At 46.0% G+C, this 24,309-nt stretch overlaps 1 protein-coding gene across 1 annotated transcript; it reads left to right on the top strand.

Moving 5' to 3' along the window:
• The first annotated feature begins 2,939 nt into the window (after nucleotides 1-2,939).
• On the top strand, nucleotides 2,940-22,527 carry LOC116958022 (uncharacterized). Its single transcript, XM_076058096.1, has 10 exons — nucleotides 2,940-3,369; nucleotides 10,518-10,614; nucleotides 10,939-11,067; nucleotides 14,209-14,322; nucleotides 15,371-15,493; nucleotides 16,224-16,312; nucleotides 16,449-16,737; nucleotides 17,098-17,373; nucleotides 18,154-18,332; nucleotides 21,757-22,527. Exons 1-10 carry the CDS (start codon nucleotides 3,322-3,324, stop codon nucleotides 21,919-21,921), a joined length of 1,509 nt encoding a protein of 502 aa, XP_075914211.1. The 5' UTR covers nucleotides 2,940-3,321; the 3' UTR covers nucleotides 21,922-22,527.
• The last annotated feature ends 1,782 nt before the right edge of the window (nucleotides 22,528-24,309 follow it).

Below are 24,309 nucleotides of genomic sequence, written 5' to 3' on the forward strand. Positions count from 1 at the left end.
ATGAAAATGTTGGCTACAACCGGAGATATGGGGGAGCCCTTTGGGGTGCCCTCAGTTTGTTTGTAGAAAGTTCCATTCCAAGTGAAGTATGTATTGGTTAAACAGTGTCTCACCAGGGGGGGGGGGTACCTCAGTGTTTAGTCCTTGATGAACCAAGTATTCAATGATTGCAATGGTGTCAGGTACAGGAACTTTGGTGAATAAGGAAACTACATCAAAACTGACAAGCAGGTCGTTTGGGGACAGGGAAATACCCTTGATTGTCGATACCAGGTGAGTATAATTTTGTACCGCAGAGGTAGTTTTTCCAGTGAAAGGCCGCAGGATTTCAGACAGAAAACGAGCCAGTTTGTAGGTGGGGGAGTTGATAGTAGAGACGATGGGGCGATGGGGTGTATCTACTTTATGTATTTTTGGTAAGCCGTATAATCTTGGTGGCCTGGCAGCAGAAGGATTAAACGAGAACTGTTTGGTTTGATCAATTCATGCGGTTGGTAGCTATACAAAAATAAAAAAGAGATTACACCAACAGCCTTGTCATACAAACCAACAAATAATTTCTGCTGTAAAAATATTCGCGTGATGATGATAGCAGCCACTCCGTTGAGCCGCTATCATTTGTGATGGCTGGTAAAATAAAATTTAGTTGGAGTTGACACACGTGGCCGTGGGTGAAATGTAAGTGGCTGTATTTTTGTTGAGTTATTGATCAAAGTTAGTTGGAGTCGACACAGGCGGCCGTGGGTGAAATGTAGGTGGCTGTATTTTTGTTGTGTTATTGATCAAAGTTAGTTGGAGTCGACACAGGCGGCCGTGGGTGAAATGTAAGTGGCTGTATTTTTGTTGAGTTATTGATCTAAGTTAGTTGGAGTTGACACAGGCGGCCGTGGGTGAAATGTAGGTGGCTGTATTTTTGTTGAGTTATTGATCAAAGTTAGTTGGAGTTGACACAGGTGGTCGTGGGTGAAATGCAGGTGGCTGTTTTTTTGTTGTTATTATTGATCAAAGTTAGTTGGAGTTGACACACGCGGCCGTGGGTGAAATGTAGGTGGCTGTATTTTTGTTGAGATATTGATCAAAGTTAGTTGGAGTTGACACAGGCGGCCGTGGGTGAAATGTAGGTGGCTGTATTTTTGTTGAGTTATTGATCAAAGTTAGTTGGAGTCGACACAGGCGGCCGTGGGTGAAACGTAGGTGGCTGTATTTTTGTTGTGTTATTGATCAAAGTTAGTTGGAGTTGACACAGGCGGCCGTGGGTGAAATGTAGGTGGCTGTATTTTTGTTGAGTTATTGATCAAAGTTAGTTGGAGTTGACACAGGCGGCCGTGGGTGAAATTTCGGTGGCTGTATTTTTGTTGTGTTATTGATCAAAGTTAGTTGGAGTTGACACAGGCGGCCGTGGGTGAAATTTCGGTGGCTGTATTTTTGTTGAGATATTGATCAAAGTTAGTTGGAGTTGACACAGGCGGCCGTGGGTGAAATGTACGTGGCTGTATTTTTGTTGAGTTATTGATCAAAGTTAGTTGGAGTCGACACAGGCGGCCGTGGGTGAAATTTAGGTGGCTGTATTTTTGTTGAATTATTGATCAAAGTTAGTTGGAGTTGACACAGGCGGCCGTGGGTGAAACGTAGCTGGCTGTATTTTTGTTGAATTATTGATTAAAGTTAGCTGGAGTTGACACACGCGGCCGTGGGTGAAACGTAGGTGGCTGTATTTTTGTTGAGTTATTGATCAAAGTTAGTTGGTGTTGACACAGGCGGCCGTGGGTGAAACGTAGGTGGCTGTATTTTTGTTTGTTCTTATTGATCAAAGTTAGTTGGAGTTGCTTGTCCCATCTTGAGAACATTAAAAAACCCAACATCGGAATGTGACAAGATGGAAAACCATCACGTTACCAATTCCCCTTGACGTGGTGTCTGTCGCCTCTGCATTTTGGCACACCACCAGTTGTTATTTCTCCGCGGCTAATGCTGTTTTACCCTTCCCTCGATTACCATCTCCCCTTTCTCTCCGCGTATGCTGGCCCCGGGGGAGCTCGTTCCTCGCGGCGCTTCGCTCTGATACCGGCATGCTTGGCTAAGCCAATTTGAAACCTTTAAAAGATCCTGCTTTCAGTGGCCCCCCCCCCAACCTCACCCCCCTTATTTTCCACATGATAACGGTCAAATTAAAATTAAAATACTCGACAGCAACAACACGTTGAGATTGTACTCAGGCTTACACTCACATGCGAAAGACCCACGAAATTTGATTTGCCTGCAAGTCACGAAACGCTTTTGAATCGAAATAAAAATCTGAAATACAAGTTTAACATTTTTTTTTTACACAAATGTAAAAAAAAATAATAATAATAATAATACAAACGGCCACCTGGAATGCGGCCAGGTGAGTTTTAGTGTCGTGTCACTGTTTAACTAATTCATAGTCAAGGTTTATCGATGATAGTTACTTGGTGTTGACATAGTTAGCCGTGGCTGTCGTTGAGCATCGAATTGAGTGAGAAGTTGGGGCGACCGTCTGCGATCGGAGTAAATGTTCACGTGACATTAGGGGCAGTCCGTAAATGACGTCACGCGATTTTGGACGATGTTTGACCCCCACCCCTCAAATATGACGTCACAAAGCTCTACCCCCCCCCTCCCCCCAGAAAAAAAAAACACGCTTCAAATCTCTTTAAACTATCGTCTTTGTAGTAGCGCGTGTATTTAATGTGGCGCCGCATTCTGATGTTGTAGGAGAAAACATTTATTTAAAAATGTAATTAAGTAGAACGAGTTGTCCGTATTTATTTATTTATAAAGTTGCCGCATTTTGATGTGACGTCACATTTCTCAAACCCCCTCCCCCACCCCCCCGCATCGTCACACATCGTCACAAATGTCTGACCCCACCCCCCCTAGATGCGTGACGTCATTTATGGACGGCCCCTTATTACGCAGACGTGCGTACAAAAACACACTGCGCGTGCTCCACTTGAAGTCTGGCAAGGAATGTGAAATGAGGTCACCTGTCACCTGCCCCGAAGGGTTTCCGAACGTCACGAAACCACCGTCGGGATGAGTGACGTGTCGCACGTGATTTCCAGGAATCTGAACGTGCCCCGATCACAGAGGAGCGTTTGTGCTCAACAGGCTCTTGTGTAGGACACAGCGGGACCAGAAACGTCAACAACAACAACAACAGCCACAACAACTGGGGTTGGGCGAGTGAATGAAACGTCGCGACTTCGGCTATCTTGGGGTTGCAAGTGTGAACTGGGCAAGAGCTGGACTGGGTAGGAGTCGTGGGGAGTTGGTGGTGAGGAGAGACGGGGCAGCATCATGCACCAGTGGAGGAGCATTCTGGTGCTGGGTGGAATGATCCTCGTGGTGAGTTACCTCTCATTATCATATATTACTTCTCATTAGCCCTATTCATTATTATTACTCCTATTAATTCTCATTAGCCCTATTAATTCTTATTACTCCTATTACTTCTTATCACTCCTATTACTTCTCATTACCCCTATTAATTCTTATTACTCCTATTACTTCTTATCACTCCAATTACTTCTCATTACCCCTATTACTTCTCATTAGCCCTATTAATTCTTATTACTCCTATTACTTCTCATTACTCCTATTACTTCTTATTACTCCTATTACTTCTCATTAGCCCTAATACTTCTCATTAGCCCTATTACTTCTCATTACTCCTATTACCCCTCATTACCCCTATTACTTCTTATTACTCCTATTACTTCTCATTACCCCTATTACTTTTCATTACCCCTATTACCTCTAATTTCCCCTATTACCTCTCATTTACCCTATTACCTCTCACTACCCCTATTACCTCTCACTACCCCTATTACTTCTCATTAGCCCTATTAAATCTTATTACTCCTATTACTTCTCACTACCCCTATTACCTCTCACTACCCCTATTACCTGTCACTACCCCTATTACCTCTCATTTCCCCTATTACCTCTCACTACCCCTATTACCTCTCATTACCCCTATTACCTCTCATTTCCCCTATTTCCTCTCACTACCCCTATTACCTCTCATTACCCCTATTACCTCTCATTTCCCCTATTACCTCTCACTACCCCTATTACCTCTCATTTCCCCTATTACATCTCACTACCCCTATTACCTCTCACTACCCCTATTACCTCTCATTTCCCCTATTACATCTCACTACCCCTATTACCTCTCATTTCCCCTATTACCTCTCACTACCCCTATTACCTCTCACTACCCCTATTACCTCTCAATACCCCTATTACCTCTCATTTCCCCTATTACCTCTCACTACCCCTATTACCTCTCACTACCCCTATTACCTCTCACTACCCCTATTACCTCTCATTTCCCCTATTACCTCTCACTACCCCTATTACCTCTCATTACCCCTATTACCTCTCATTTCCCCTATTACCTCTCACTACCCCTATTACCCCTCTTTGTGGGGGGTTGGTGGAGCAGTGGTGGGGGATCCTGGAGGGGTGGACTCGGTAAGATGGATGAATATTTATATATACATGGTTCTTTTTAAGACTTTGTGGAATAGCCCAGCGTGCTGTTGCTGCTTCTGCGATGACAATACAACATTGCACCAAGACCTTAACAGCGAACTCAGCCTCCTGAACTTCCTCATGGCAGCCTGTTAAGGTAATGGCAATGCCTTTGTAGAGGCGACATTGGGGTTTCGTGTGATTAAGCTCGGGACGAGTCAACTTCTAAACTGCAAGGTTTAACTCGCGAACTGAAAACGTGCCGAGCGGATGTCTGAATTCGCCGCTGCGTGGTTTGCTTGTGCAAACAGGTCCCTGCAGGGTGGGCTGGTAGGAACATTGGAATTTTGCGCAAATTTTATTTTTACACCCCAACAGCACGAGATTTCACTTCGTTAAAGTATTGAAAGGGGACGGACGGACGGACACATTCATCTATTGCAGGCTGGTACACTCAGTTTATAACTTCGTGCCTACCAGTATAAAGGATGTCAGTGACAAGAGAGTGACTCTCAATGACGTCACTCACGTGGTTAAATAAAGGATGACAGTGACAAGAGAGTGACTCTCAATGACGTCACGCACGTGGTTAAGTAAAGGATGACAGTGACAAGAGATTGAATCTCAATGACGTCACGCACGTGGTTAAGTAAAGGATGACAGTGACAAGAGAGTGACTCTCAATGACGTCACTCACGTGGTTAAATAAAGGATGTCAGTCACACGAGATTTCACTTCGTTAAAGTATTGAAAGGGGACGGACGGACGGACACATTAATCTATTGCAGGCTGGTACACTCAGTTTACAATCTTCGTGCCTACCAGTATAAAGGATGTCAGTGACAAGAGAGTGACTCTCAATGACGTCACTCACGTGGTTAAATAAAGGATGTCAGTGACAAGAGAGTGACTCTCAATGACGTCACTCACGTGGTTAAATAAAGGATGACAGTGGCAAAGAGAGTGACTCTCAATGACGTCACTCACGTGGTTAAATAAAGGATGACAGTGGCAAGAGAGTGACTCTCAATGACGTCACTCACGTGGTTAAGTAAAGGATGACAGTGACAAGAGAGTGACTCTCAATGACGTCACTCACGTGGTTAAATAAAGGATGACAGTGACAAGAGAGTGACTCTCAATGACGTCACTCACGTGGTTAAATAAAGGATGACACTGACAAAGAGAGTGACTCTCAATAACTTCACTCACGTGGTTAAATACATGATGACAGTCACACGAGATTTCACTTCGTTTAAGTATTGAAAGGGGACGGACGGACGGACACATTAATCTATTGCAGGCTGGTACACTCAGTTTACAACTTCGTGCCTACCAGTATAAAGGATGTCAGTGACAAGAGATTGACTCTCAATGACGTCACTCACGTGGTTAAATAAAGGATGACAGTGACAAGAGAGTGACTCTCAATGACGTCACTCGCGTTGTTAAATAAAGGATGACAGTGACAAGAGAGTGACTCTCAATGACGTCACCCACGTGGTTAAATAAAGGATGACAGTGACAAGAGAGTAACTCTCAATGACGTCACCCACGTGGTTAAACAAAGGATGACAGTCACACGAGATTTCACTTCGTTAAAGTATTGAAAGGGGACGGACGGATGGACGGACACATTAATCTATTGCAGGCTGGGACACTCAGTTTACAATCTTCGTGCCTACCAGTATAAAGGATGTCAGTGACAAGAGAGTGACTCCCAATGACGTCACTCACGTGGTTAAATAAAGGATGACAGTGACAAGAGAGTGACTCTCAATGACGTCACGCACGTGGTTAAATCAAGGATATCAACGACAAGAGAGTGACTCTCAATGACGTCACTCACGTGGTTAAATAAAGGATGACAGTGACAAGAGAGTGACTCTCAATGACGTCACTCACGTGGTTAAATAAAGGATACCAGTGACAAGAGATTGACTCTCAATGACGTCACTCACGTGGTTAAATAAAGGATGCCAGTGACAAGAGAGTGACTCTCAATGACGTCACTCACGTGGTTAAATAAAGGATGTCAGTGACAAGAGAGTGGCTCTCAATGACGTCACTCACGTGGTTAAACAAAGGATGTCAGTGACAAGAGAGTGACTCTCAATGACGTCACTCACGTGGTTAAACAAAGGATGACAGTGACAAGAGAGTTACTCTCAATGACGTCACCCACGTGGTTAAATAAAAGGATGTCAGTCACACGAGATTTCACTTCGATAAAGTATTGAAAGGGGACGGACGGACGGACACATTAATCTATTGCAGGCTGGTACACTCAGTTTACAATCTTCGTGCCTACCAGTATAGGCGAGCGCCATCTCCCGCATTATTGTGGGGTCACATTCACACACCGTCAAGCAGTCCACGCATCATGAGCAGTCGGAGATTCTATCCCGGGGGGGGCGGGGGGGGGGGGGAAAGGTGAATGGGCGGAGCTAGCATGGAAGCCTCCGGAACATTCTCCAAGGCTCCCAGACAGGCGTGGCCAGGGGCGTGGCCAGGGGCGTGGCCAGGGGCGTGGCCAGGGGCGGGGCTTAGCCTGAGGATCAAAGAGGGGCTCCCCCGTCACTGCCGGTCCTGCCACCTCCACCTGCTCCACCTCCCACCTGCCACCTGCTCCACCTGCCACCTGCTCCACCTGCCACCTGCTCCACCTGCTCCACCTGCAACCTGCTCCACCTGCTCCACCTCCACCTGCTCCACCTGCAACCTGCTCCACCTGCTCCACCTCCACCTGCTCCACCTGCTCCACCTGCTCCACCTCCACCTGCTCCACCTGCTCCACCTGCTACCTGCTCCACCTCCACCTGCTCCACTTGCTCCACCTGCCACCTGCTCCACCTGCAACCTGCTCCACCTGCTCCACCTCCACCTGCTCCACCTGCTCCACCTGCTCCACCTCCACCTGCTCCACCTGCTCCACCTGCTCCACCTCCCACCTGCTCCACCTCCACCTGCTCCACTTGCTCCACCTGCCACCTGCTCCACCTGCTCCACCTCCACCTGCTCCACCTGCTCCACCTGCTCCACCTCCCACCTGCTCCACCTCCACCTGCTCCACCTGCCACCTGCCACCTGCTCCACCTGCTCCACCTCCACCTGCTCCACCTGCTCCACCTGCTCCACCTGCTCCACCTGCTCCACCTCCATCTGCTCCACCTGCCACCTGCTCCACCTGCTCCACCTGCTCCACCTGCTCCACCTCCACCTGCTCCACCTGCAACCTGCTCCACCTGCTCCACCCCCACCTGCTCCACCTGCCACCTGCCCCACCTGCTCCACCTCCCACCTGCTCCACCTGCTCCACCTGCTCCACCTGCTCCACCTGCCACCTGCTCCACCTGCTCCACCCCCACCTGCTCCACCTGCCACCTCCACCTGCTCCACCTCCACCTGCTCCACCTGCTCCACCTGCTCCACCTCCCACCAGCTCCACCTGCCACCTGCCACCTGCCACCTGCTCCACCTCCTACCTGCTCCACCTCCCACCTGCTCCACCTGCTCCACCTGCTCCACCTCCACCTGCCACCACCTCCACCTGCTCCACCTGCTCCACCTGCTCCACCCCCACCTGCTCCACCTGCTCCACCTGCTCCACCCCCACCTGCTCCACCTGCTCCACCACCTGCCACCTGCTCCACGTGCTCCACCTGCTCCACCTCCACCTGCTCCACCTCCACCTGCTCCACCTGCTCCACCTGCTCCACCAGCTCCACCTCCACCTGCTCCACCTGCTCCACCTCCACCTGCTCCACCTCCACCTGCTCCACCTGCTCCACCTGCTCCACCTCCACCTGCTCCACCTGCTCCACCTCCACCTGCTCCACCTCCACCTGCTCCACCTGCCCCACCTCCACCTCCACCACCTCCACCTGCTCCACCTGCTCCACCTCCACCTGCTCCACCTCCACCTGCTCCACCTGCTCCACCTGCTCCACCTCCACCTGCTCCACCTCCACCTGCTCCACCTGCTCCACCTGCTCCACCTGCTCCACCCCCTTCAGCTCGAGCCGCTCCACAGCGCTTGGCGCTCGCCGGCGGTGCGGTTCAGAGCGGGGTCGAGCACCAGCAGCACCACCAGCACCAGCACCATGACAGCGGGTCGGCGTCAGCGGAACGAGAGGAGTGGCTGTGCCAGAGACTTTGAAAATAATAATAATAATAATGACCAAATTTTGATTTAAAGCTTTCGTGACTGCAGTAATTCATATTCTTAGTTGAGGACATTCAAAAAAAGGTAGCTTGCCATCTTTTTCGACTACCATGGTAAATCTGGTGGCTGGGTGTATGGAATTGATGTGGTCGAGGAATTGGTCTAGAGCAGGCCGGCCATGTGGCCAGATGACAAAAGTGTCATCCACGTACCTCTTCCATAAGGTTGGGCGCAGAGTGGCAGTCTGGATGGCATCAGTCTCAAATTTCTCCATGAAAATGTTGGCTACAACCGGAGATATGGGGGAGCCCTTTGGGGTGTCCTCAGTTTGTTTGTAGAAAGTTCCATTCCAAGTGAAGTATGTATTGGTTAAGCAGTGTCTCACCAGGGGGGGGTACCTCAGTGTTTAGTCCTTGATGAACCAAGTATTCAATGATTGCGATGGTGTCAGGTACAGGAACTTTGGTGAATAAGGAAACTACATCAAAACTTTTGATTTAAAGCTTTCGTGACTGCAGTAATTCATATTCTTAGTTTTTTCGGTAAAGTCACGTTGAAGGGAAACAACAAAATAACAAAATATATATAAAACAATAAAACATTCTCACGACGTTTCGACCATAACTCAAACGGTCATCATCAAACCGACACACCTGATGATGACCGTTTGAGTTATGGTCGAAACGTCGTGAGAATTTTTTATTGTTTTATATATATTTTGTTATTTTGTTGTTTCTCTTCAACGTGACTTTACCGAAAAAACTAAGAATAATAATGACCAAGTTAAATTTTGACTTAAAGCTTTCGTGACTGCAGTAATTCATATTCTTAGCTCTTTCGGTAAAGTCACCACGTTGAAGGGAAACAATAAAATAATAATAAATCTTCTTTGGTTCTTTCGGTAAAGTCACGTAGAATGAGAATAAAGTAATAAATGGATTTATTATTTAATTTATTATTTTATTCTCATTCTACGTGGGTGGTGACTTTACCGAAAGAACCAAAGAAGATGAATCATTGCAGTCACGAAAGCTTTAAATCGAAATAATAATATATATAAAACAGTAAAAATTCTCATGTCGTTTCGACCATAACACCTGATGACGACCGTTTGTGTTATGGTCGAAACGTCGTGAGAATTTTTTTATTGTTTTACATGTATTTTATTATTTTATTGTTTCCCTTCAACGTGGTGACTTTACCGAAAGAGCTAAGAATATGAAATACCGAAGTTATTTACCGTGTCGGAGTCACTTATTGCACTAGGGCTGATCTTTCCATCGGAATGTGCTTTTATTTCTACCCATTAATCATCAAATCATTCCGGCAGGGTGATGATTGGTTAGACATACAAGGCGTGAGTATGTGCCTTGTCTGAAGACAATTCTCCGCCCAATTTTTATTTTATTTTTTTACCCGAGTTGGTGAACACCAGGTATGGATGGATTCGGGACACAAAGTGGCAATACTCACAAACTCATCGCGGAAACAACAGCGGCAAAGCCTTCCTGAAAGCACCGGGACTGTCGCAGCTGGCAGAGTGGAGACGTCTCGCGACGTCGCCCGCGGTGACTCCATTCTGCGTGGATGTTCTCTGCAGGTGTGTTATGCACTGCAGGAGCTGTCAGCCGGTGACTCCATTCTGCGTGGATGTTCTCTGCAGGTGTGTTATGCACTGCAGGAGCTGTCAGCCGGTGACTCCATTCTGCGTGGATGTTCTCTGCAGGTGTGTTATGCACTGCAGGAGCTGTCAGCCGGTGACTCCATTCTGCGTGGATGTTCTCTGCAGGTGTGTTATGCACTGCAGGAGCTGTCAGCCGGTGACTCCATTCTGCGTGGATGTTCTCTGCAGGTGTGTTATGCACTGCAGGAGCTGTCAGCCGCCACAGAGTGTGGAAATGGATTCTACAAATCGCCACAAGGAGTCTGCTGTGAGCTGTGCCGTGCAGGTAAAGCGACGCCAAGACACGGAGACCCACAATCCCTGTGGTGACCGGTTGCTTCCGTTAAACCACCAAGTCACGGCTCAGCTCCTGTGGAAAGGAAACTAAAATGGAATTAACTTTTCCCCCCCCCCGTGACCTGGCAACAATTTGGATGTCAATGGTGGATACTGAAAGAAAGAAAGAAACGTGTTTTCAGTCGAGGCATTGTGCTCTTGATCACACCTGAGACATGTTGACTTGCCAGTGCAGCTCGATCTCACCAACTTGTGGCCGTGTGTTTGTGTTTGCAACAACTCCGTTGCTTGCTCACACCTCTTTGCCTTTCAGGGATGCACAAAGTGGCGGACTGCATCGGTGATGGATTGGGCGCCTTGTGTGAGCCGTGCCCTAGAGGCAGATTCATGGACAGGGACAGCCAGGAGGAGGCGTGCTCGCAATGCAGCAGCTGTGGACCAGGTAGATGACAGCACAGCAAGTGGGTTGTTGCCGTAAATGTGAATTGTGTTTGACATTTGTATTTTTTCAATGCGTGGCAGGTTTGGTCTGCATACTCCCAACTTCAACCAGCATAAAAAAAAAAACACGGGGAAAACTTAACCTGGAAACTAACCAAATATTCCAAGCAAGACAATCCCACCTCAAATTATATTCCAATTGTTGTAATCAGAAATCTTGAAAATAGAGCTGGGCTCATAGTCTTGATCGGACGAGACACAATTCGCCTCCTTCTAATGAAATTAAGTGGAGGATCATGCCCCGCAGTGAATCGCTCAGCCAGACGGTCAGAAAGGCGAGGACCAACAGGCTGCACATCTAAAAACGCCAATCCCAAAGGGAATTACAGGGTGGAGGGTGTGACCATGTCTGCGAGTGGGTACATTCACATGGTGGGTGAGACCAAAGCAATCAAGCGGAGCCAAGATGCCCCCCGCAGACAAGGAGCAATTCCTGGTATCGACACGGATGTTGAAGTCACGTGGGTAAAAAATAAAACAACCAAAATCACGACGTTTCGGCCACAACACAAGTGGCCTTTATCAGGTGAAGGGACCAGACTGTCTCTTCACCTGATTAAGGCTACTTGTGTTGTGGCCGAAACGTCGTGATTTGTGTTGTTTTATTTTTTTACCCCCTACGTGACTTTAGCGAATAGAACCAGAGAGTATGGATCCTTGCAGTCACGAAAGCTTCAAATATAGAACAAATGTTGAAGTCGTCCAGAATAAGCATCCTGTCATAGGTTGGGCACATCACGGTGATGAGCTCGGCAAACTCGTGGAGGAGCAGACTGGTTGACTTTGGAGGACGATATCTCGGTACCAGAAGCACGGCACCGGGATACTTATCCACACAAAAACAAAAAACACTCAAACTCTCGGCTAGGAGGGATAGTAGTGTAGCACATAGCCTAATGTATATTATTGTAGTGTATAGTGCAGTGTATAGTGTCGTTTGTAGTACTGAAGTGTAGTATATAGGAGTGTATAATTTAGTATATGGTGTAGTGTATAGCGTAGTGTATAGTGGAGTGTATAGTGTAGTCTGTAGTACTGAAGTGTAGTATATAGGAGTGTAAAATTTAGTATATGGTGTAGTGTATAGCGTAGTGTATAGTGTAGTGTATAGTGTAGTTTGTAGTACTGAAGTGTAGTATATAGGAGTGTATCATTTAGTATATGGTGTAGTGTATAGCGTAGTGTATAGTGCAGTGTATAGTGTAGTCTGTAGTACTGAAGTGTAGTATATATGAGTGTATAATTAAGTATATGGTGTAGTGTATAGCATGGTTTATAATCGTGTAGTGTATAGTGGAGTGCATCATCATCATCATCATCACGATCCATGGGCATATAAACCCGTACATTCCGTCATTGGTTTCCACTTGCCCTTGTCTTGTACCAATTTGCTCGTGGCCACATCGTCCTGGCACCAATCTCTTTCAATGTCGTCAACCCATTTACTCCGCTAGTTCTTCCTCTCTTTCCGGTTACTTCTATTTTTCCAAACAACAACAACAACAACAACACTTTTAATTTTTTTTATGAGACCTCTTTTGCCAGTAACAAGATATAGTAATAGGGTTTTTACCCTTTTAACTGGCACAAAAAAACTGACACCTTTATTCAAGGCGTCATGTTTGTAATAACCACAACACAAGCATTTTGACTGCTTGTGTTGTGGTTATTGCAGACATGATGCCTCGAATAAAGGTGTCAGTTTTTGTGCCAGTTAAAAGGGTAAAACCTATTACTACTACAACACTTGTAATGTTCCTGCTGTTGTCCATCCTATATATTATTATTATGGGTTCAGTAATAATGTCCTGCCCATGACAATAACTCAGAATTGGACCAAATCTCCTGAGTTCTCAGAAGCGAGACAGGGTTAAGCCTGGACAGTGCCCTGATTGGTAATCACCGTGCATATGAATTATATATATATAAAAAAATCTTGCTTTCTATTCAACATTCCCCAAATTTTCTGCAAAAAAAAACCTCCCAAATCAATCGGCACATTTGTCCACGTTACAACTTGATTTTATTTTATTTCTTGGGCGGTGGAGGGTTATAGTTGTCTAAAATCTACGTACAAAATCTACCCCCAAAAATCTTCTTCATGAAAGCCTACGTAATGAAAACAAAACAGATTCTATAGCCTGGCGCGGCACCACATTACAGGGCACTGCGGCGACAACCATTGTTGTAGTGTACTATGCAGCCACGTCTATGGGCCTTTCCTGCATCAAGACGTTTCGACCAGTGTAGAGACGTGTGGAGCCAAATAACCCCGAAAAGGGACGAAATGGCTGTGCAACTCGTGAAACGACACCGACAAAACTCTAGGCCCGGCTTCTATCTCGCTTACCCACCCACCCCCCCTTGTGCTCCCTCATTGTATCCCTCTCGAGCCCTTTCCCTCCAACCTTCTGCTCGGCAAATCTACAAACCTGTTCCTGGGGGGGTCGGAGATTGGATCACCGTTTTTTTTCCCCTAATGATGGCAATAGGAGAAACACACACACACACACACAGTGAGACACGTATAGAGAGAGACACACCTAGAGAGACACAGAGAGAGAGAGAGACACGCAGAGAGAGACACACAGAGACACACACAGAGACACACACAGAGACACACAGAGACACACAGAGGGAGAGACACACAACAACATCACAGCCAGTTATAGTCTTCTAAAAAAACGAGAGCCACCGTCACATCAAGGGAAAAGGGACAACCTTGGTTTTGTTAGTGAGACATTTAGCCCGTTAATGCAAAGACATTTAACTTGGTAATGTAAATTGGTAATGTAACTCAAAGAGTCGGAAATAACTGCTGACAATGGCAGGTAGAATGGAAACATCAACAACCAGTTAAGGCCCTCTCCCACCTGAAGACGATTACTTGCGTGGCGATCGAAACGTCGTGATTGATTTTATTTCTACCTACTGGACTTTACGGGAAAGAACCAAAGAGGATGGATTCCTGCAGTCACGAAAGCTTCAAATCAAGATTGCAAAAAAATCCATGTTGAACCTTTTTTTCACACCGTACGTAGTCAACCATCTGCGTTGAGACTGATCAACTTTCTCATTGCAGGCGAGGAGGTGGCTGTGAACTGCTCCGTGGCCCAGGACACGGTGTGTCGGTGCACGGAGGGGCTCCAGAGAGACGACGATTCGGGATTTTGCCTGCCAGAGGAGCCACGCTCAGGTAGTAGTCGGCTTACAAAGCCGCTCAAGTCAACCACAATAAGCTGTTTTGTTTCTCAGCTGACAGTGGGAGCAAGGGGACAGCCTGGCAACTGAAACGGCAGAAGCTGTCCGCAGAAGAAGCCCGAATTGAAACTCAACCTCATGTCTATTGCAGGCTTCAGGGACTGCGTGGCATGATTTAAAGCTTTCGTGACTGCAAGGATTCATCTTCTTTGGTTCTTTCGGCAAAGTCACCACCACCACGTAGAATGAGAATAAAATAATGAATTAATAAAATAGCACAATAAAATTCTCACGACGTTTCGGCCACAACACAAGCGGCCTTTATCAGGTGAAGGGACGTGGCTTTGTTCGCTCCAGCGCTGTCCTCCAGACAGTCTCGTCCCTTCACCTGATGAAGGCCGCTTGTGTTGTGGCCGAAACGTCGTGAGAATTTTATTGTGTTATTTTATTAATTCATTATTTTATTCTCATTCTACGTGACCTTACCGAAAGAACCAAAGAAGGCTGCATGCATGGTCAAGCACAGCCACGTGTGTTGTTATCAGCTCACTACCCTGTGCAATACTGAACACCAAATCTGTATTGTCCCTACAAAGAAGTTTTAGGCTGGAGTCCCCTTGCATCGAAATCTGCACACTGGCTAAGAAAGCGTATTTACTTCTCATTTCAGAGGTTTGTGGTTCAAGCCAAACGGATACGCTAGTTAATTCTACTGGTGCATTCAACACAATTAAATGCGCCATCTGCTTTTATGGTGAATGATAGACGTCGTTCTTGGGGAAAGGCGAATGATCAAAAAAACGTGAAACTGCTGCAAATGATCATCTTTGAAAAAGCACATTCACGATATTTTTCGTGATAAAACAAAAACGATAGAAATGATGCAAAGGGCACCGATTTAATGGTTTGATTTTGCTACAGGTTGTGTTAATGCAACGTACTGGATTCCCGTGCATTTCAATGCATGGAATAGACCTGAAAAGTAGGCGTAGAGGGGACTGTTGTTGACAGCTTGTGCTTTTGTCTCCTTCATAAAATTTCAGACGCCATAGTAATCGCGTTGGCAACAATCCTCGGCTTCGTCCTGACTGGACTCCTGCTGTACATATTGTGCTTAAAGATGAAACTGAAGGGGTCGACTTTTAAGAAGATGTTGAAGCGTCCCGGTAAGTGGTCATGTTCCGTGATTAATCTAAAGATAAAATCCTGGAATTGTGGATAAAATTAAACGTCGACTGAAAATATATTTTTACTCTCATTATACGTTAATTAAAATGCGTGGAGAAATCACGTCTCGGCACGAAGCCGCCTCTGAATGCTCTCTGCAGACACCACTGCACAGAATGATGAAAATGAGTTACATCCCTTTTGAGAGCTTTGGCTTCGGTGTCATTTGAAAGTCCCTTGGAGAGTGTTGCTACTGGTGACAGTCACCTCTGCCGTGCCTCCACTCATCCGACAATATTTCACACCCGCGTGAAGTCGTGTTGGACAGGACGCTCAATTGAAGCGTCGTCGTTACTTCGTTCTGTGCTTACCGCTCTTGTGACAAAGGGAGGAAGTTGACAATTGTCGAGGTCCCGAGGGGCATCGAGGTAGGATTTGGACTGATTCAAAAACGACCGCAAAACTGTCTGTTCATGGTCTTTAGCCGCAGGTGATGACATCTTCATCTTGGCTATGCAATTATGCAACTTTACATTCCAGTTAAGGTCTATCCAATCTTAAAATTATAGGAAACATTTAAAGGTTCACCCTGACTCCAAGATCGCCATGTTTAGTTTTCTGTGTCGAACAATAGAACAGTTTTTCGTTTTGGACCGATGAGAAAATGATAGAACCGCATCGACTGTGCTATGAATCAGCGATTAACTAATTTTATCTGTTTTCTTTCAGACACTACTCATACAAATAATGAGCATGATGAAAATCTACCGCTTGTTCATATCATGCGAAATGAACACGAGGTGCCATATGGAGTTCAGGTAAACTCAACGTAACATGGTGGCATGATGACCCTACTCTACATTGTTTCAGTGTGTCGGCGTGCACCAGTACACTGAAAACTCCATCCCAGATAGACAGAAATAATCGTGACCGTGTCTTCTCCACACGCTACAGAGGAGCAATGAGAGCAGCGAGACAATGCAGCAGATCCGAGAGAACAAAGAGAATCTCAAGGCCTGGATCGGAGTGGATCCCTCGGCTTTCCTGGAGCATCTCAAAGGCTTCAAATTGATTCCACGACACGTGCACCAAGCAGCCGTCGACAAGGGCGGAGAGGAGAGTGTGGAGCTCGTTCTGGACCACTTCATCAGCCAGGGAGAGGCGCGCTGTGAGGCGCTGTGGGATGCCCTCTACTCTGTGAGGAAGCAATACGTGCAGCTGTGGAAGTGGATTCAGACACACGGTACGACCCACGTGAACGCACCGGTGTATTGACATCGAATGCCATTTTGTTAGAGTCGAGGAAGAAGAACCATGCATATGCGTGGCTTCCGTAATTGCTTTCCAACACGAGTTCGTCCTCGGGGAAGTGATCGGAGACTACGACGCTACGTTTAAAGCCGCACAGGAATGATGTCATGCTGTGCGTGACTGAACGACTTCACGTCACACTTGACTGTTTAAGTACCAATATGAACCTAAATATGTTATACGTTGTGCCTTGATTCCAGAAGCACAATTGTAGCTGAATAGGATATAAACTCAATTAAAATCTGTGTTAAACGATTCGTTTGAAATTCATATGAGCCTCTGTCGATCGCAGGCGAGGCGTTGAGGGCCATTCGAGATAAGGAGTCGGATCTGAAGCTCTGGATCGCCAGAGAGCCCAAGCATCTTCTGCTGCAGCTGATGAGCCGGGGACGGATCCCGAACGAGCTCTTCACCGAGGCCAAGGGCATCCGGGATGGCGTGGAGTGCACGGAGCTGCTGCTCAACTTCTTCAAAGAGAGAGGGAATGACGACTGCCTCAAGCTGCTCTTTGCTCTGCAGGCCGTGCAGAACGATTATCCTGGACTCAAGGAGTGGCTGGGAGGCCTTGGTAACAAAACAATACATTTATAATCAACGTTTAATTTCAGACACAATCCACATTTGTCGTATTAACCGGCCATCATTCCTTCTGGTGACATGTCCTGCCCAGACGCAATTAATTAACAAAGCGATGTCCTATAACCCATGCACTGTCGTTCTGTTTTTCTACGTAACTTGAAACCGTGTACTATTTCATGCTCTTGCAGTGCTGTTCCTTTTAATTGTCAGTGTCCACGTGTCTGATCCGTACGTCATAGCAGGTAATGCGGGCCGATTAAAACTTTATTCTTCAGGCACATTGGTTACGTTACATTTCATTAAGAATAAGGGGGATTTCACATTTTTTTCTGACAACAAAACTGAAACCTTTCTTTACACGGAATCACGTGGTGCATTAACAACAATACTTGTGGTCAAAATGCAAACAAAAAACACACTGACGATATATGATGCATCGTCCTTGAAACTGATTGGTCCACAACCATAGACAGCTTTCTTTTGAGCCTCGTCTCCATTGGGGCTAGACCAGAGGACGCCGCAAGTATTGTGGTAAATGCACCACGTGATTCCTCGTAAAAAAAGGTTTCAGTTTTGTTGCGAGAAAAAAAGGGGAAAACCCCTATTCTCATATTTTGGTACTGGCAAAAGGAGGTCTAATGATGTAGTTACCATTCATTATTTTGTTCAAATTTTCCAAAAAGCACTCCAACCTGCTCTCATCCACCTTTGAAGGCTGAAACGGCGCCAATTGCCGCTGCGTTTCCCCCCCCCTTCTGTGGTGCCGCAGACTTCCTCCGGAGACTCTCCAACAAGTCCCCCCTGGTTCTGAACAAGTACAGCGACTTTGTCCTCCGAGACAAAATCCGCTTCAAGACGAGGGAGCTCCTCGTGGCGCTGCGCGACGACCTGACGCCTCTGCTCTCCCAACTGCAGATCAGGAACATCCTCACCGACAACAGCGTGCGGGTAAAGTCCAACTAAGACCACCGTCATCACAATCACGCGTAGCCTCATGAATAAGGACGTTTGGTGTTTGGCCAGTCCTTTTGGCACAAAGGCTATCACGACGGACCTACTTTCTAGGCTGCACAGAACATTTGCATCTTGAGTCTGCCGCGGGATTGGTTGACAGTGAGCAATCACAATGAGGTCCATGCCGACGTTAGGGTTGGACAAGCTGAAATAAGTGCCGAGAGCACGAACAGATGTAAGAAGCGCAATTGAACAGAGCATTAGACATAGGTCATAGCACACATAGGTAGTGGCACACGTGATCTTATAATGATGACGTTTCTAAGACGACCGTTACCCCTGTTTGCATCGGACTGTATAGTAACATAATAGTATTTTGAACATATGCTTAGTATATTTTTTTTCTTGATACTCATGATAGAGATGTGGTTTTATGCCAACTGGTGACACAACTGCCTTGTTAATGCTTAATTCGAGAGACATTTTCTACAGCCATAATACCGCAGTACATAAAGTTCGTTTGTGGATTTTGCCGCAAGCTCTTTGCACGAGTCGTTATTTTGATGTGCACGTCATCAGCATACAGGGATACTCTTGACCCATTGGCTTCTAAATGTCACGCGGTAGCACTCGGTATATATTCAACAAAGAAAGGTTCCTGGACAGATCCCTGCAGGACACATACAAAAGTGACACGTTCCTCTATTTTAGCATCTTGACAAAAAAAAACGATGTTTTTTCATTGGTAAGATAATCACACAGCCAAACAAGTGGCGATCCAGATCCTCAAATACGCTGGTGCAATGTGTCATTAATAATGCTCATTTTTTTTAAAATACTGAATGCAATTGAATGACCAAAAAGCAGCACGTGTAAGTGTATGTAATGGACAGTGTGAATGTACAGCTAATCCCTCGCCTACCGCGGGGATTAGATTCCCGGAAAAGGCCGCGGTTGGCAAATCCGTGGTTGGTTACAAATACCGGGGGCCTATGGGAAATAGGGAGTTAGGGGGAACTACTCGCCATAGTCTGACTCAGTTGCATGTTTTTTTTTAACGAAACACCGAATAAGATCCAGTATATTACACAGCACAATAAAATCGTAACCACGCATTACGTAAACTTGACACAGCTTTAATGTTAACGACGATGATCATGATCGATGGCAATGAGATAATGGGGGGGGGGGGGGGGAAGGGTTTGTTAGAAGGTGGAGGGGACTCGATCCACCCTTTAACTCGTCCATGCTGAAGACACAACTCTCTGTCACCTCCACCACGCGCTACCACGCTTCGGGTCCATGGTTAAGCCATGCAGAGCGTCTTTCAATTGCATTCAGTATTTAAAAACAAAATGAGCATTATTAATGACACATTGCACCAGCGTATTTGAGGATCTGGATCGCCACTTGTTTGGGCTGTGTGATTATCTTACCAATGAAAAAACATCGTTTTTTTTTGTCAAGATGCTAAAATAGAGGAACGTGGGAATAGGTTTTACCCTTTTAACTGGCACAAAAACTGACACCTTTATTCAAGGCATCATGTTTGCGAAAACCACAACACAAGCAGTCAGAATGCAAACAAAAAAGACAACTCTGATAATATGCACTGTCCTTGAATTTGATTGGTCCACACCCGAGACAGCTTTTCTTAGAGCCCCTTAGTCTCCATTGGTGTTGGACCAGAAGACGCCAAAAGGCGTACAACTCAAAAACAGCGCACCATCAGAGTATGTGTCCTGCAGGGATCTGTCCAGGGACCTTTCTTTGTTTAATATATACCGAGTGCTACCGCGTGACATTTAGGAGCCAATGGGTCAAGAGTATCCCTGCATGCTGATGACGTGCACATCAAAATAACGACTCGTGCAAAGAGCTTGCGGCAACATCCACAAACGAACTTTATGTACTGCGGTATTATGGCTGTAGAAAATGTCTCTCGAATTAAGCATTGACAAGGCAGTTGTGACGGGGAACCCCGCGACATTGGTAACGATGACGCCGCGCGTTACAATGTGATGCAATGACGCAATACCTACGTCACTCGACTTCCTTAACACCGTGCTTAACCGCGGATACTCAAATGTCCAGGCCGCGGTTGGTAAATCGGTATAGAAATCATCAAACCCTGTGTACATTCAGCTTGCGGTTAGCAAATCAGTGGGTGGCAAGGGATTCCTGTACGTAAAAAAAATATTGAGCAAAATTACGGGATGTGGATTTGGGGGAAAATGTTGAAATGAAAAGGTCATGGAGATTACGATAGAGTGTGAAGCATGTCTTACTGATTACACTGTAACAAAAACATTGTTCCTGGGTAGTAAGTGTTATTTTCTTGTTGCTTATGCCTCAAAAGTACAGAAAATGGCTATCTATTACCCACAAACTTTGCTTTTGTGACCAGGACAATGATTTTTTTTTTATTTAAAGCTTTCGTGACTGCAGTAATTCATATTCTTAGTTTTTTTCACCGAAAAAAAACTAAGAACAGGCCAATGATGTTTTGACATTTACCTATTTTCAAAATCGAAAACGTGGCGTGCATTTGTGTCATTCCTTCACGTAAAGTCCTGGTCACAAAAGAAAAGTTTGAGGGGAACAATAATAATAATAATAGCAATTTTCTATACTGTTGAGGCATAAGCAATTAGAAAATAACACTTAGCAACCAGAAACAAAAATCGTGTTACATATCTTACTATCTATACGTACAGGATTCTCCCTATTGTCCTTATAAATAACGTAGCTAAAACAACTCGTGATTGTCCTCGGAAGTATGTAATTACAATAAAACAAAACCTGAACATTCATCAAGAACTCTGTGGCCTTATCTTAACAAAATTTACAGAACGTTTTTTTTCTTACGCGCTTCACAGCGATGATACAATTGTACGTAAGATGATAGTGGTCTGAGATGAGGAATGTGGTTTTTAAAAATGTTGGTGCTATTTGAGTGACGGAACAGAACAGGCGTGAGTGTTAAGGAGGGGGCTGGGGTTGGTTTGGTTGGAACTGGGGGGGGGGGGGCGTGGAGTGATGAGGCATTGCATTGGGAAGACAAAGAGAGTCGGCCGGGGGGGCTGGGTGGGTGGTAGAAAGAGATGGAGTGGACGCTGAGGTGAATACTTTTATTGCTGGGTTTGTCTCCCGAGTTTTAAGAAAACCCTTCGATGAGTGTGGCCAGTGTTCGATAGGGGTAAGTCCCGAATAGGAATACAACTTTACCTGGAAGTGTTGGTCATGTTGGATCATCTTTACAAGAGTCACACTTTGTCATAAACGCTGCTGCTTTACAACGGAAACACAGGGTGCTTCTGGAGTGTTGCAGGCAAGCGGCTCTGAAGAACCGCCATCGCTACAGAAACGTCGTTCCGCTCTGAACTTGACGTCTTTGCGCTCGTGTGTCCACCCGCAGGCCGTGAAGGAGATGCAAGCTCGGCAAGGCAGCGAGAAGGCGACACAGCACATGGTGGAGCTGGTGATGGCGAGGGGACCACCCAGGGTCAAGCAGTTCTGGGAGGCGCTGTGGGACCTCAGGGAAAGTTACCCAGACCTGGAGAACGTCTTTGAGAAGTTCTAATGGGTGGAACCGGAGAGAGAGAGGGGAAGACCTAACGGAGAATGGCTTGACGATGACCTCATAACGAGATTGGTGCCAGAAAGATGATGCGGCCACTACTTTAGCATATTGGCACGACAAGACAGAGAGAGAGGAAAGTGGAAACAAACCACCACCTACGACTATGGGGATATCTGCCATATGGATCGTGATGATGATGAATGGTGCGTGGGGGGTAGTTGTGGTCCAGTCGTTATTGCACTGCACAAATCACGGTGGCTAGGATATGTTAATTACCCTGACCCGTATACAGGACAGGAGGTCGTGGGTTCGATCGGGACCCAGACGCCTGCTGTTTATTTTGAGTTTGCAACATCTCTCTCCCCGTGGTCACGTGGATTTTCATCCAAGTCGTCCTCTTTTCCCTTCCGCATGAAGAATCAACGTGACGCGTTTAGAATATTTTGCTGCCATAAAATTCCACGTGATGATGTTGACAGGAATTCGTTGAGCTATCGTTTCGGATAGCCATGTCGCTTCTGAATAAGAGCTACTGTATAGCTCATTGGGCCTGTACTGGAAAGATAACTCAAATATATATATTTTTTTCATCATTTATGAACCCAACTGCTCTGTCTGCTTCTTCCCTGGCACCGCTCCGCTTTGTAATTCCCTCCCGTCGTGTCAAGTTTTTGTAACAACCCTTGCCCAATTCAAGAAAGGTATTGTCCATTGACAGCCACGCAGAGGAATGTGCATGAATGCCGTGGGGGGGTGTTTAGTCAACGAGACCAAATTAATCGGTCCTATTCATTAAGATTACAAACATTCATCAATGGTTCATTTAAGTTACGGTTGGCTTATTTTAACTTTGTTTTATTAATTTATAAATAGCATCACGATACATATCATAATTAATTAATCACGGGCCAAGCAAGATGTATTCACTTGCATTAGATCGCTGCCACTTCCAGAGCAGATCGCTTTGCCAGGCTCCCTCACTACCAGGCCGGGGATGCCTGATATGGCCATGGTCGCCATTTAACAAAAAAATGGCCGCGAGTTATCAACTCCGAAAAACATCCGTAGAAGATTACAATTCTTAATTCTATATTTAAAGCTTTCGTGACTGCTAGGATCCATACTCTTTGGTTCTATTGGGTAAAGTCACGTAGGTGAAAATAAAACAACAAAAAATCACGACGTTTCGGCCACAACACAAGCGGCCCTCATCAGGTGAAGGGACGAGACCGTCTGGAGTGAGGAAATCCGATGAGCTGTGAAGCTCTTTCGTTCACACATTGATTAGCTTGGGGGTCGTGATCTGGGCGTGGCTTTTCTCGCTCCAGCGCTGTCCTCCAGACGGTCTCGTCCCTTCACCTGATGAGGGCCGCTTGTGTTGTGGCCGAAACGTCATGAGAATTTTATTGTGTTATTTTATTTTATTCATTTATTATTGTTATTTTTTTGTTGTTTTATTTTCACCTACGTGACTTTACCAAAGAGTATTACAATTCTTAGTTGCATTACTTGATTCATGATCATCATCAGCGATTGTCATCTCCTTGCTCTCTATTCATCATCATCGGTGATTATATCACCTTAGTGATATAATGTCATCTCCTTGCTCTCTATTCATCATCATCGGTGATTATATCACCTTACCATAATCATCATCAGTGACAACATCACCTTATGTATTCATCATCGGTCATGACATCACCCTGCTCTATTCGTCATCATCAGTGATGACATCACCTTATGTATTCATCATCAGTGATAACATCACCTTGCTCTATTCGTCATCATCGGTGATGTCATCAGCTTGCTCTATTCGTCATCTACAGTGGTGAGATTACTTTCACTATTTAAGACCGGAAACAGGAAGACTTCTTCACAATTCTGGCAAATCCTCTGATGAAGCTGCTGGTTGTTGTTGTTGTTGTTGTAATCGCCAGCTAAACATCGCAGCAGTACTGAGGAAGGAAGCTCTCCCTGGCTATTGCGTTTCAAAAGGGGTCGGGGGTAGCAGGGCGTGCTGATATTCTCAGTCGCCACCGTGCCTGGTTACGGTGCAAGTCTTTTGTTTTGCATCTCCCCCGTACCCCTTCTCTGGCCTTTATCCACCCAGAAGTGTCAAAGGAGGTCGCGCGTGGTGGGACAAACAGTGGCTATCTCCGATGTGTTTTTTTTTTTAAGGCATCCGACCAGCATGGAAGAGAAGGCGAAATATTTTTTCACGGGGGAGGTGCTTTCTTTTTGGGGATCCATGGTGGCTAGGAGATGTTGACTACATCGCCTGGTATACAGGAAGTTGTGGGTTCGATCCTGACCCTGACGCCTCCTGTATATTTGCAGTTTGCATCTCCCTCCCCCGTGGTGGCGTGGATTTTTCTCTGGGTCCTCCGG

Source organism: Petromyzon marinus (genome assembly GCF_048934315.1).
Source record: "Petromyzon marinus isolate PM22_M1 ecotype Great Lakes invasive population chromosome 68 unlocalized genomic scaffold, UKy_Petmar_22M1.pri1.0 chr68_unloc.1, whole genome shotgun sequence".
NCBI classification, from domain to species: Eukaryota; Metazoa; Chordata; class Hyperoartia; order Petromyzontiformes; family Petromyzontidae; genus Petromyzon; species Petromyzon marinus.

What these genes read in the sequence shown, in the direction of transcription:
- LOC116958022 (XM_076058096.1), top strand. Translation starts at nt 3,322, where the DNA reads ATGCACCAGTGGAGGAGCATTCTGGTGCTGGGTGGAATGATCCTCGTG. An exon ending in GAAGTGGATTCAGACACACG is followed by an intron (nt 16,738 to 17,097) that starts GTACGACCCACG and finishes TGTCGATCGCAG; the next exon opens with GCGAGGCGTTGAGGGCCATT. An exon ending in TCACCGACAACAGCGTGCGG is followed by an intron (nt 18,333 to 21,756) that starts GTAAAGTCCAAC and finishes GTCCACCCGCAG; the next exon opens with GCCGTGAAGGAGATGCAAGC.